This window comes from Petaurus breviceps, unplaced genomic scaffold (genome assembly GCF_028583685.1).
Source record: "Petaurus breviceps papuanus isolate PSGF00001 unplaced genomic scaffold, PetGlider_PUasm1.0 90740, whole genome shotgun sequence".
NCBI lineage: Eukaryota > Metazoa > Chordata > Mammalia > Diprotodontia > Petauridae > Petaurus > Petaurus breviceps.
The window spans coordinates 9,414,965-9,429,106 of record NW_027187330.1 but is presented as its reverse complement, the minus strand read 5'-3'; the positions used below and the strand labels follow the sequence as shown (position 1 = coordinate 9,429,106).

The 14,142-nt window shown below is 37.4% G+C and overlaps 1 protein-coding gene across 14 annotated transcripts in view; it reads left to right on the top strand.

Moving 5' to 3' along the window:
- MYO9A (myosin IXA) overlaps window positions 1-14,142 on the top strand; it is a 324,456-nt gene that overhangs the window by 246,229 nt on the left and 64,085 nt on the right. For all 14 annotated transcript variants that reach the window (XR_011164264.1, XM_069067272.1, XM_069067273.1 and 11 more), the window contains 2 exons: window positions 6,209-6,321; window positions 7,572-7,729. Coding sequence is in view for 13 of the 14 variants with exons in the window: in XM_069067272.1 (XP_068923373.1) it covers window positions 6,209-6,321; window positions 7,572-7,729 (271 nt within the window). In the remaining variant the exon portion in view is untranslated. The remainder of the gene's footprint in view (window positions 1-6,208; window positions 6,322-7,571; window positions 7,730-14,142) is intronic.

Here is a 14,142-nt window from a genome sequence, read left to right as displayed (position 1 = left end):
TACACGGCTAGTTTTTTTTGTGTGGGTGTTAATTGTCTGAGACTGGAACCGACCTCAGGTTCTCCTGACTCTGGGGCTGGTGCTCTACTCACTGCACGACCTAGCTGCTCCCCAGTATTCTTTTTTAAATACCATTTCATTTTCTCCAATTACATGGAAAAACAACTTTTGACATTCATTGGTTTGGGTTTTTTTTTTTTAATTTTGTAATTTTAATTTTTCTAATTTCTATCCCTTCCTTTTTTCCCTTACCCCTCCCTAAGGAATCCGATATAGATTACACATGTACAGTCATGTAAAAACATTTCCATATTAGTCATTTTGTGCAAGAAAACTCAGGAAGGAAAGAAAGAAAGGAAGGAAATGAGTGAATGAGAACTAGTATGCTTCAGTCTGTATTCAGACAGCATTAGTTCTTTCTCTGTAGGGAGATAGTCTTTTTCATCATACTTCCTTTGGGATTGTGTTGGATCATTGTATTGCTGAGAATAGCTAAGTTATTAACAGTTCTTCAACTTACATTATTGTTGTTACTATTTACGGTGTTCTGGTTCTGCTTATTTCACTTTGCATTAGTTCATGTATGTCTCCACAGGTTTTTCTGAAATCATACTGCCTGTTATTTCTTATAGTACACTAATATTCCATTACAATCATGTACCACAATTTGTTTAGCCATTCCCCAATTGATGGACATCCCCTCAATTTCCAGTTCTTTGGCACCAAAAAATGAGGGACTATAAATACTTTTGTACAAATAGATTCTTTTCCCTTTTTAAAAAAAAAATCTCTTTGGGATACAGACCTATGGTACCTCAGATTTGTTTTATTTTGCATTTCTTTAATCATCAGTCAGTATTCTTAAGCATTGAAAAAGAGACAAGGGGCGGCTAGGTGGCTCAGTGAGTAAAGTGCTGGCCTCGGAGTCAGGAGGACCCGAGTTCGGTTCCAGCCTCAGACACTTAACACTCACACAAAAAAAACTAGCTGTGTAACCTTGGGCAAGTTACTTAACCCTAATTGCCCTCCAAAAAAAAAGAAAAAGAGACAAAATTCATCTCAAGATTTTTTCTTTACCTTAGATCACAGAGATTTGCATTAATATTTATTTGACCTTTCCAGTTCAGGGTTGAAATAGAATATAAGTATGATCCTGAAAACCAGAGATACCCCTCAGATATTATGGACCTTAGAAACAGGTCTAGACCTACCCCCTCCCTCTCCTATAAAAGAGGTTGGCTCTATTAAATTCTCCAAAGTTTCATGTGGACCTTAGGAAATAAAGCAGACCATTACCCAAAGAATTCTATCTCTTCTTTTTTCTTTATCTTCTTACCTCCCCACCACTGAAGTGTGGAGCCCAAAAGAGCAGAGAGCCATCTTTTATTCCAGGTAATTTTATCTGACTTTTTAGACCTCTCCTCATCTGCTTTGTACAGTGAATACAGCAATTGGTATTTATTTTATTTATTTTCTATATTTTATAATTGGTATTTATTCTGTATATAATTAGTCTATATGTACTAACATGTACACATCTGCAACAGAATGCAAGCTTCTTGTGAGCAGGGATTGTTTCAGCTTTTGATATTTATATCCCTAGCACTTGGCACACAGTAAGTGCTTAACAAGTGTTGGTTGGTTGGTTGGTTGATGTACCAGACTTGCTCAGCCCTTTTTCTTGTGATAGCCTTTGGCAGATCACCTGGCAGTTTCAGATCTATAATACATTTGATAGCATTGCTTATTTAGCTTATTATCTGAAGGTTGTTTTTAGGTGAACATCTGGATAAGCTGTGTATTATCTCTAACATAGCCAACAGGTGTTGCAGTGAGACTCCATTAAGATGTTTTGTCTCGACTGGTGACTAAGACTTTAAACTTGTTATACAGAGTGAAAGCTTGCTTTTCCTATTATTCTAAGCACTGGCCTTCTTCCTGCTCTCTATTAATTCTCAAGTTCTCACAGATACCTGCAGGTGGTTCCCACATTTCCAGCGCCATATTCACAGGACTTCACTTGAAGCAGTTAGGAGCTAGCTAAACCATGAGACTATAACGTACCCGCATAAGGTCACTTATTCCATTCTTCTCCCACTGCCAGATGGGACCGTACTTAATTCACACAAGGGAACTGGATCTCTAGGCAGGCACCTTAGAGAAATTTTCTTATAAATCCTTTCCTATGTTTGATGATTTAAGAGTTTTCCACAGATAAGCAATGCTATCGATGTATCTAGATTTGAAACCACCAGATGACTTGTAAAACAATGTGGCTGGAAAAAGGACCAAGCACCTACTGTGTGCCAGGTACCAGGCATACAGATATCAAAAACTGAAACAATCTCTGTTCTCAAGAAGCTTACATTCCATTGGAGATGTGTACATATATCAATATATGCAAACTAATTCTATGCAGGAGAGATACCAAGTAGTTAAGAAAGGAGAGCACCAACCATTGTGGAGGTTTCATTTAAAAGGTGATGTCTGAGTTGTGTCTTCAAGTAAGAAAAAGATTCTTTGAGGGAGTAGTAAGGATGGAGTTTATTCTGGGAATGGGGAATGGCCAGTACTAAGGCATGGAGACAAAAGGCAGATTTAGGCTTTACATAAGGAAAAACTTCCCACCAATTAAAGCTGTCCAAAATTGGAAAGGACCGCCCTGGCGGGGAATAGGTTCCCCCTAATTGAAGGTCTTCTGACAAAGACTAAGACTAGATAACCATTTTGTCATACATGTTGTAGAGGAAATTTTTCAGGAATAAGTTGAACTAGGTGACTGCTGAAGTCCCTTCTCTGATGTTATAGTTCTGTAATGATAACATAAGGTAAAATAATAATGGAAGAATGTTCTTGTTAAATTCTTCAACCAATCAGGCCTCTCAAACTGGATGTCCAGTAGATGTCTTAAATTCAGTATGTCCAAAACAGAATATATTATTTTCCCCCTAAACCATCTCCCCCTCCTACCTTCCCTGTTGCTGTAGAGGGCAACACCATCCTCCTAGTGCCTAAGGCTCCCAACATGCACATCATTCTGGATTCTTCACTCTCTCACTGTTCCTCCCCACCCCAGCCCTGTATCTAATTTTTTACCAAGGCATGTTGATTTTACCTTTGCAACATCTCCCAAATATGCTACCTTCTCTTTTCTGACACTACAACCACTCTGTTCCAGGCCATCCTCACTACACATCTTGATTACTGCAACAGCCTGGTGATGGGTCAGCCTGCCTCAAGTCTCCCCACTCCAGCCCATCCTCTACTCAGCCAACTTAAAGGGATTTTCATAAATCTGAGGTCCAACCATGTCACTCCTCTACCCCCCCCCCCCCAAAAAAAAACTCCATTGGCTCTCTGTTGCCTCCAAGGTCAAATACAGAATGCTTTGTTAGCATTCAAAGCCCTTCATAACCTAGCCCCCTCCTACCTCTCCAGGTTTCTTCTACCTCATTCCCTGATACTTACCTTTCATTCAGTGACACTGACCTCCTGGCTTCTCCAAGAACAAGATATTCCATCCCTCAGCTCCAGGCATTTTCTCTGACTGTCCTTCATTCCTAGAATGTTCTTCCTCCTTAATTCTGCCTATTGACTTCCCTGGTTTCCTTTTAAGTCTCAGCTAAAATCCCATCTTTTACTGGAAGCTTCTCCCAATCCCTCTTAATCTTTCCCTCTGTTGATTATTTCCTGTTTGTTATTTATACAGCTTGCTTTGTATATATTTGTCTGCATGTAGTCTCTCCCATGAATGAGGTTGTAAACTCCTTGAGTTTTTAATAGTGTCTGGCACATAGTATGCAGTTAATTTATGTTTATTAATTGATTGACTGATCACATTGAGGTGTCTAATCATTATGCAGTAGGAGTGAACCAGAATGGTTAGTCTATAGGAAGTAAGTGTTTGAGGGGAAGTCAGGTAAGGCTTTCATGAGCACCTGCCGCCTCAGACTCCAGCTTTTGGTGAGGTTCCTAGTGTGGCATGAGATTCAGAAAGACAACAACTGTTGATCAAGAGGCTTTCTGCTCACTAGTTGGTGTTAGCAGGCCCTGGTACTCAGCCCTCTGAATATCACTAGAACAAATTGAGTAGCCATGTGCCATATTGCAAAGTGAGAGATGCTACAAATGGTAACAGCAGATATTTATGTACATTTTATTTAAATAATACCATTATTCTTCTAAGTAGTTAACAAGTAAATATTCCCATACTACAGATGAGAGATGTGAGAGAACATTGTAAGAGAACTTGTAGTTCTGAGTTTTGTTTTCTAGATACCTCTAAAAGAGGAACTTTTTAAATTTAGGGACATTTGCATTGTAATTAATAGGTAAAACATACTTAAGACCTTTTTTACACATAACCCATGTTAGAAAACAGTTTATAAGGGAAAAATTGTGAAATTATAAGGATAAGACATTATGTAGCACTATTACCATTATCAGAATTAAATGAGGGTACTAGAATTCCCATTGATTATGAGTCCCTTCAATTCCTTCTGTTACATTTTATGAAGCTAAAATATCATCATAGCAGAATCAATTTGTAAGGCTTTAATGCATCAGCAATGACATTTTTCTTCTGTAATGCCCAATGCCACGTTTGATTTTACAAATGAGCATTGAGCTTTTAGACTAGGTTTTATAAAATACATCAGTTGAAAGGTTCTTGAAAATTAAACAAAACTAATTTGCAAGGCTCCTTCCTACTGGGTGGGAGAGGTTAGAGTTGCATGCCTTTAGTTACCCTCACATTTGTATTCAGTTAAGTTAGACTATTCTGAATATTGAGCAACTTGAAAGGGTTAAGGAAAAAGAAAGATGTAATGAGGAGAAAGTATTGTTTTGGGTAATGGGAAAGTTGTCATAGTGGTGAGTAGATTTATGTACTGCTCTGTAGATAAGCATTCAATTTTCTTTTAGCATATCCTTGCTCTACCACTTACTCTATTCCCCTCCATCCATCTCTCTTTGTTATATCTTCATGACCTAGCCCCAGCAGCCCCCACTCCTCCAATCCACATTCAGCATTTTACCAACTTTCTGCAATTCGTTTTGTTCCACTCTCAAGAACAAGTAACTTATATGGTGAAAGATACCCCTTTTTTTAATATTCTGAATAAGGTGATGCTTTCTTTCTGTTTCTGTTGATAAAGAAAAAATATTTGTTTTTAGAATGAAAGGCAAAAATAAAATCTGTTTTATACTATGGGAAAATAAATGAGTAACCTAAGTGACTTGTATAACAAGTGGCCATGTAAGAATGGCCTGTATTTACATAGCACACCTATAAAGCACCTTTACATGATGCTTGATGGTTAAAAGTCATCTAATTCAACTTTCTCATTTTACAGGTAAGGAAATGAAGCCAAGAGACTTAATTGTTTATTCATGGTCACATAGCTAATGAGTAACCGAGTTCAGAACAGAACTCTAATCTCTGGTATCCCCTGCTCTGTTAGGCACTTCTCTGAGTCTCAGTTTCCTGATTTATTAAATAAGGGGGTTGGATTAGACAATCACTACATACAGTCCCTTCCACTTCTAAAATTCTATGATTCTATTATAAATAAAACTGGAGAGAGTGTTATGACATAGTTTGAATCGATGGAAAAGATGTTTCCAAGTGATATTCCTATACTTAATTTGCTAATTCAGTGAGATTATCTGTTTATATTTCTTTTTTAAAATAAGCCACTGAACAGAGCAGTCATTTTAATTTGATAGTCAAGGCTAAATTTAATTTGATATTTAATGGGACTGTATATAACACAACACACTTCAAGTTCTTGCAATAAACTTCCACCAAGCTTCTTCAAATAAAGGATGATCTATTAAGAGGCAGTTCTCAATTGTACTTAGCTTTTTGAAAAAGTCTGTGGAATTTTTTTTTTACCTGTTCAGTAGAACAGGTCTAACTTTGGAATTAGCATGCAAATAAAGATCCTACGTTTACCTGGACTGAAAACATGAACCAATAGGCCTAATGCGTTGCTCTTCAGAGGGAAAACTCCATCCACAGATTAGGTCACTGATACATGATTTGAGCCTCTGGTCAAATCTGATGTTTCATTGACTAATTTGTTTATTTTCATTTCATTGCTGTAAATTCTGGAATTCCTATGTAGTTCCAAGACTTGTGTTTCACTTTAAATGTTGTCAAGTAGTCATTTAATTTTAAAGTCTTTCACACCTGTAATTATTACAGACTTTGCAGCGTTTTGCTTCAGCAGAAAGCCAAACAAAGCTCCATAAAACCATGTCTCAAGGAGAGATTACAGAGTTAACAGCTGTACAGAAGACTTCAGTTGCTGATGGAAGGTATGCTGAGTATATTTGGAGTTGATGCACTAAAAGATTGGATGAGAATAAGTGCAATCCACTAAATGACATCTTTTTTATAGTAGCTTAAATCCTTAAATCCTCAACACTTAATATTTTTTTCAGTTGATATTAAGACTCACTGTGAATAATAAAAATTGCCTTTAGTGGAAAGTTGAGGTAGAAGTGTATAAAACTAGAAACAAGGAAACTGAAATTCTAATAAATACCAACTATGTGACTTTGGATAAGTCACTTAATAAATTTCATTTATATTTATGTGGTGCTTTCATGTTTTTCATGTTAGAGCCAGAGTAGATTTTATAGATCAATCTTGTTCAATTTCCTTATTTGATGAGGAAATGGAGACCAAAGACATTGTGATTTCTCAAGATCTCAGATTTGGGATTAGACCTCAGATTCTTGATTCCCTTGTGTCTTCCACTATACAAGTCACTTCTCTGGGTCTCAGTTTCTTCAACTGTAAAATGAGAGAGGATGAATTAGATCCTCTCTTAAGTCTTCTCCAGCATTACAATTATGTCTTTCAAACTTCAGATTTTATAAGTGGAACTGGAGAGAAGACAGTACATATCTTGATTACATTATTTAAATGTTTGAATTAATTGTGTGTGTGTGTGTGTGCGTGTGTGTGTGTGTGTAGAAAACAGAGAGCCTTACTTTGCTGTTTCGCATCTTTTGCTTATGACCACAATGTATGCTTTAATAGCTTTGCCTCTAAAGCCAGCACAACTGCATGAAAGCTAAAGACTAAAATATACAGAAAAGTTGTAGGTATCATTGACAGGGGCAGGGAGAAAAATAAAAGTCTTTAATCATTCAGACACCCTTTTGTTCCAAATGAAAATATTTACTCCTAGATATGAGTTGTGTTAAAGCGACCCTCATTGAACACTTGAAGACCATGTTTATGAAAATGAGACCAAGTCTTGACACAACCTTTTTACTAAGTTCCAATTTCAGTGGCTATTTTAGAGCACTAAACTAATATAACTCATTTCTGGAATAGATCATAACTGGACAGGGCCCCAAACACCTCTGGGTACCTGCTTGCTGTCTTTGCAGTCTTCTAAACAGATGAAGTTCATACAGACCTCAAATTGAAAAAGAAAACTAAATATTTGTTCTTTTGGATCTTTAAAACAACAGAATTAGATTACAAAGCAATATTTTGGACAAACTCATTATAAATTTCATCATTTTTTCTTTTCTTTTCTTTTTTTCTACAGGCCTCAAAGAGCAAAGATGAAATTCTGGGCAAAAGGGAAACATGGGGATAAGAAGGCTTCTAGAGAAAAACTTGCCACTCAGTCAGAGTTGTTAGAGTTTTCTGCTGATTCAGAGCCTGGTAGCATTGATATGTTTGCTGCCCACCACCATCCTGAAGGTAAGACAAGAAAGAGGATAGTGGCTTCATTATATGTTGATTCTTAAGAATGTTGCTATCACTGTAGCCTACATAAAGGGAGTGCAATTCACCAAATCCTCTGATTGGATAGGACAAAAAGTAAAAAGGCTATAGATTACATGTACTTATAAAAAACATTCCAGGTAAACATGACACATTCTTTGTAACTGACAATTTCAAGAAGACCATTCTTTGTAACCAGACAATTTCTTATCTTCATGAAGAAAGGAGGTGAAAGGAAAGAAAAGGAGGCACTTTTTTCACTTATACAAGTAATAAGTAGTAGTCACAATAATAATAATGAGTAACATTTATATAGTGTTTACTGTGTGCCAGGCACTGTGCTAAGCATGCAGCAATTATTAACTCATTTCATTCTCACAGTAACCCAGGGAGAGGTAGGTGCTATTATTATCCCCACTTTACAGTTGAGGAAACTGATGCAAACAGACTTAAGTGACTTGTCCACGATCATACTAGTAAGTATCTGAAGCAGCATTTGAAGATGTGAGTCATCCAGACTCCAGACCCATCACTTGACCCACTGTGACATCTGTCAGTGAAATAGAGCAGAAGACAATCAGTACCATTGCTGTCCTAACCCCCTCTGCTAACCCAGGTTTACATTTGTTCTAGTCCTGCCCCCATCCACTAGTGGAAGTCTATCCTTCTATTCCTACCTGATTGTTTCTCTACAGGTCAGTCTGCTGTCTCTTATTCTAGCTTATTTATTCTAGCTGCTGTTGTAGAGCACCTTCCTAGCCAAAGGCAGTTCCTCATTCTTCTCCCAGGCTTCTCCTTTTTCCTGATAGTGTTAGGTGCCCCAAAGCCTTGCTTGAGCCTTCTAACTTCTAACTTTTATTCGGTTTGCCCTTTCTTCCCTCTGTTTCCCCAAGTTCTCTGGAAGTATGTTTTATGCTTAATTGAAACGCCAACAGCTCCCCTCTTAAGCACTTTGAGTGCTAATCCATAGCCTAATTGCTTCATTCACCCCTAAGAAAGTAGACTGCTGTTTGAGAAAGAAGCTCTCGTCTAAAAATAGTTTATGACAGAAAGAGACTTATACCTAGTCAAAGCCCAAACCCTAGATAGGGCTCCTGTTGAGCTTCTGTCAGGAAATTTGAATGACCCTTCTTAGCTGGAACTATTTCATATTATAGTCCATCGCTCTATAATCTACACACCTTCTTTATCTTTATTAAGAGTTCTAACTGTAAACTGGCTTCACTTTTCACTTTCCACTATTTCATATTCATCGGAAAGCACAGTGTGATTCTATAATGTTTTTCTAACCCAGGTTCATTGTTTGGTGTTTGGGATAGTTATTGTTATGCAAATATATCTGGAGTCCCCATAAATTGCATTCTTTACCAATAGAATAAACAAGACCTATTGGTAAAACAGCAAAGCATTCAGTTGGTATACAGGAATTAAACAAACCACTTAAAAAAATCATACCACCACACACACACACACACACACACACACACACACACACACACACACTCACACACACATACTCTCTCGAGCCTTCTCATAAACTCTCATTCTGGTGGTAAGGTAGAGAATGCCCCAAACAGTTTACATTAAGAATTGACTACATTATGGTTGGAAAATCCTGATAAACTCCTATAGCTCTTTGCTGCTTGGCTGTTTCTTATAGTTCTATTGACATGGTCCCAAATAATTTCTTGCCACGGCCATTCCACTTTGTTTCCATGATTTTCTGCTTTAAAAACTCCTCTTCACTGCTTCCTCATGGAACCACATGTTAGTGTTACTGCTCTTTTGTGAGACTGGCTGAACAGCAACACATGTTCAGCTATTTTGCTAGTAAAATTTCTGTCTGACTGGCACTGAAAAAGGTCAGCCTAGATAGGTAGCCTATCATGCCCCAGGCACATAGTGTTGAAGCTTTGTAAATTGTTTTGAAATTTCAATAACCCCTCAAAAAGGCCCCAAACATTACTGGAGGTGATAGAATGAAGTTGGAAACTCTTTCTCTACATTCTTGCCACTATGATGACATTCTCTGCTTACCTTTTAACAGTCTTGATAGTATTTCCACAAGGGAGAAAAAGGAAGGCAGGTTGGAATCAATGTTTTCTTTTCCTTTAGATTCTTAATTTGACCAAGGGAAAGTTTTTTTGTTTATTGGCTTGCTTATTTTATTATTTTGAACTTAACAAACACTAAAACATGCAATCATTTTCATTTCCTTGTACAAAGAAGAAAAGGAAAAGCATATTATACCTGAAATTATTTAGGTTCAGCTTGGTTTTTGTTTGTCCTAAGATATATAATAAATTCATCACATTAATGCCAGGGCTGTCCAGCTTATCTCTGTTTTCCCCAGAACCTCCTTTGGGTTCTTTCTTGTGCATTTAAAAAAAAAATCTTCATTGATACTCTTATTCTTTTCTTTCCTTTTTGCCTCACTGCCACTATCTCTCTTCCCCCTCAAAAAAATATTTTTTTTAATCCTGCCTGGTAACCAGTAAGTATAGTTAAACAGAAAAATTCTTAAATACATAGGTCACTTAAGAAAATTCATGTCATTCTATGCTTCTCGTTCATTACCTTCTTTTATTAGTCTTCTGGAGTCATAGCACCAAAGGAGTTTTATACTATCACTAAAATTATTTCTATCATACTTTAGAGAAAAGCAAAATCCTCCAAGAGAAAATTAGTCACAGCTAAAGTCTATGCTAGAAAGGAGCACAAAAACAAAAACAGAGAGCCTACCACCAAGTCCAGGTGGTGCTTAAACACCGCATGATTTTGGAGAGGCAGAAGCTGATTGCCAAAGATTCTAGCCATTCATTACTGCAAGCAGTTAACTCCATAGGGATCCTAAGAGCTTAGAAAGCCCCCACATAGCCAGGTCAGGATAATATATTTTCCTAAAGCCTGATGAGCCCTTTCCCCTCATGGCTAGCCTGTGAGCCAGAAACTCTTCAACAGTGTCTCATTCTGTATGGAGACTTCCCCATTAGAGACTTCTTTCCCCCCATTAGAGACCTCTTAACCTACAAGAAACAGAATTAGAGCAGTCCCTGGTTCCCTTCAGACCTCCAGTTTTTTAAAAGGTATTAATGGGAATTATTTAAATTAGACCTTCACCTGATATCCTCATAAAGAATTAAATGCCTCATTTAATGAAACTCTTCTGTCTCTTCGTGACCAAACCCATAGTACTAAGCCTATGTAATTAAAAACCATCACCTGGGATGGCTGGGTGGTACAGTGAATAGAGCACCGGCCCTAGAGTCAGAAGCACCTGAGTTCAAATCCAACCTCTGACACTTAACACTTACTTGCTGTGTGACCTTGGGCAAGTCACTTAACCCCAATTGCCCTTCCCTCCCCACTCCAAAAAGCAAAAAAGACAAAAACAAAACCCATCACCTGTAAAGTTACCAACCCTATTAGCCACACAAAATCGCTCCACCTCCAGAGTATCCTGCATCCTGAAATTACTTTCTTTTACCATAATTTCCTGATCCACTGACTCTTTTATTTCCCTCATAAAACCTTAAACTACATCTTTCTCCTTTGCTCCTGTTCTTTTCTCTTCTGTCTTCACTTCATCCTTACATAGTCTTGATTTTCTGCTTTTTGAGAAGTCAATTAAACTGTATCCCTGGGATATAAAAGAAGTAGTAGAGATGACTGCCGAGCCATTCTCAGTGGTCTTTTCAATATTGTGGAGACCAAGAGGAGCCCTCAAGAGTTGGAGCAGGACACATTTCCTTTTTTAAAAAAAAATATATGAAGAGAATACACAGTTCACAAGCTAAATGCTAATTAATTTAACTGTGGTTCCTGGCAAAATTCTAGAAAGGAATGGTTAGTAAACATCAGTCTAGAAAAAGAAGTTGTGATCGAAAAGAACCAGCATGGCTTCATCATGAACATGAAAAGACCAACCTTATTTTCTTTTTTTTGACAGGTTTAATTGACTGGTAGATCAAGAAAGTACCATAAATGTTGTTTACCTAGATGTTACCAAAACATTAGTCAAATTACTCATTCTATCTCAAAAGTATTTTTAATCTTAAACATTTAAGCAAGAGATAATTTTCTTACACATAGGAAAACACTAAAAGGATTGTACTTGGTACTGCAAATGTCTATTTCATAGCATTTTTCCCCTTTTAAAAAAAATTATTTACTTTTAGTTTACAGCATTCAGTTCCACAATCCCTTGAGTTCCAAATTTTCTTCCCTTTCCTCTCTTTCCCTCCACCGCCACCATGGCGGCATGCAGTCATATATAGGTTCTACAAATACCTTCACATTAAACTTTATAGTCAAGTTGCAAACAAGGATTATAACCCAAGGAGTGAACAATAAGAAAGAAGGAACAAAACAAAACACGAAAGAGAAGAAAGCAAATAGTTTGCTTCAGTCTGCATTCAGACTCTTTCGCTGTACTTTCTCTGAAAGAACTCTGTAGTTCTTTCTCTGAATGTGGATATCCCTTTCTATTATAAGTCTTTTGTAGTTGTCTTCTAACTTTGTATTGCTGAGAGGGGCCCAGTCTATCAGAGTTATCATCACACATACAATGTGTCTATAATTGTGTACAAAGTTCTCCAGGTTCTGCTCTTCTCACTCAGCATTAGTTTATATAAGTCTCTCCAGGTTATTATGAAGTCTGTCTGCTCATTTCTTATGGCACAATAGTATTCCATTATATTCATATATCACACCTTGTTTAGCCATTCCCCAATTGATGGGCATCCCCCTGATTTCCAGTTCTCTGCCACCACAAAAAGAGCTGCTATAAATATTTTTGTACATATGGGCTCTCCTCCCACTTCTGTGATCTCTTCGGGATACAACCCTACAAGTGGTATTGCTGGGTCAAAGGGTTTCATAGCATTTTTTTTTAAGTACCAATAAATTCCATGAATTACTTTCAAAATTGTCCTGCTTGTCTGTGCTTTCTTATGAACTTCTGTTCCCTTCTGTGTTTTTTTTAAATGTTTTCAGTAGGTTTTTTTTTGGAGACATCTGTATTGCTAACACCCCATCAGCAGTTCTTCCCTTATTGACTCCCTATCACATTGTCTGTAATGGCTACTCCAAACCTTCTCAGCCCTACTCAGACCCCCAAAACAGATTCTTCTCCACTCTTAACAAAGAATATTGCCTCCTAAACATCACCCGCTCTCTCCTCTCCCCCGAAATCACAACTTTTTACTATCATCTGCATTCTCTATTCCATTGCTCCCTACTGTGAAGAAGTGAGCCTTCTCCTTGCCAAAACCAGACCATCCACTTGTGCTCTTGAGTTCATGTCTTAGCTGGAACATCCTTTAGGAACTTTGCCCCTATGATTAAATTCTCCCAGTACTAAGTTTCTCTGTATCGTCCTCCATCACAAAAAAAAAAAAAAACCTTTGTTTGACTGTATCATCTCTTTACACTGTTATTCTAAATCTCTTACTTTCACAGACAAATGCCTAAAAAATGTTTATACTTTTTAACCTCAGTTTTGGGGATGGGGGGGTTGGTTTTTTGTTTTTTTTTTTTTGCTTTTTTGGAGTGGGGAAGGCAGGACAATTGGGGCTAAGTGACTTACCCAAGGTCACACGGCTTATAAGTGTTAAGTGTCTGAGGCCAGATTTGACTCCAGGGTCGATTCTGTATTCACTGTACCACCTACCCGTCCCAACCTCAGTTTTCTTATCTCCCACTTCAGTCCCTCCTATTTTGTTTTCCAAATCCTTCTCTTAACTAAAAGTGTTCTTTCCAAGGACACCAATGATCTTTTAATTGCCGGATTCCAGTGGCCTCAATCTTCATCCTTCTTGGAATTGATGTACAATGGAATGAGCTATGGATTTAGAGTCAGAGGACCCTATTTCCCTATTAAATTTCATCGGTTTGGAATTGAAATTTTAACTTGTTGAGATCTTAGAATCTTGACTCTCTCATCCAGCTTATTAGCTATCCCTTCATTGGGTACCCTAGAATGACCTCCTTCCAAGTGAACTTTGAACACTTCCTGACTACATATTGGGTCCAGCCATTCAACCAATTCCAAATACAACTAGCTGATGTGTAGCTCTTATCTCTTATATGTCATAAGAATTATCTGGGATTATTTTTTCTAATATCTAGGTAAGCTATACCTATAACATCCCCTTGATCTGTCAGTTTAGTAAGCCTGTCAAAAAAGGATCAGGTTATTCTGGCATTGTCTATTCTTCCATACTATCTTTTTGTGAACTTCTTTTCCTTTTCTAGAACTTTATTAACCATATTCAAAACTCATTGGCCTATAGTTTGCAGATTCTGCTTCCTCTTCCTTTTTTTGAAAATCAAGGGATTTTCCCTTCTCATATCCTCTGACACATCTCCCTTTCTCCTCAGTCTTTTAA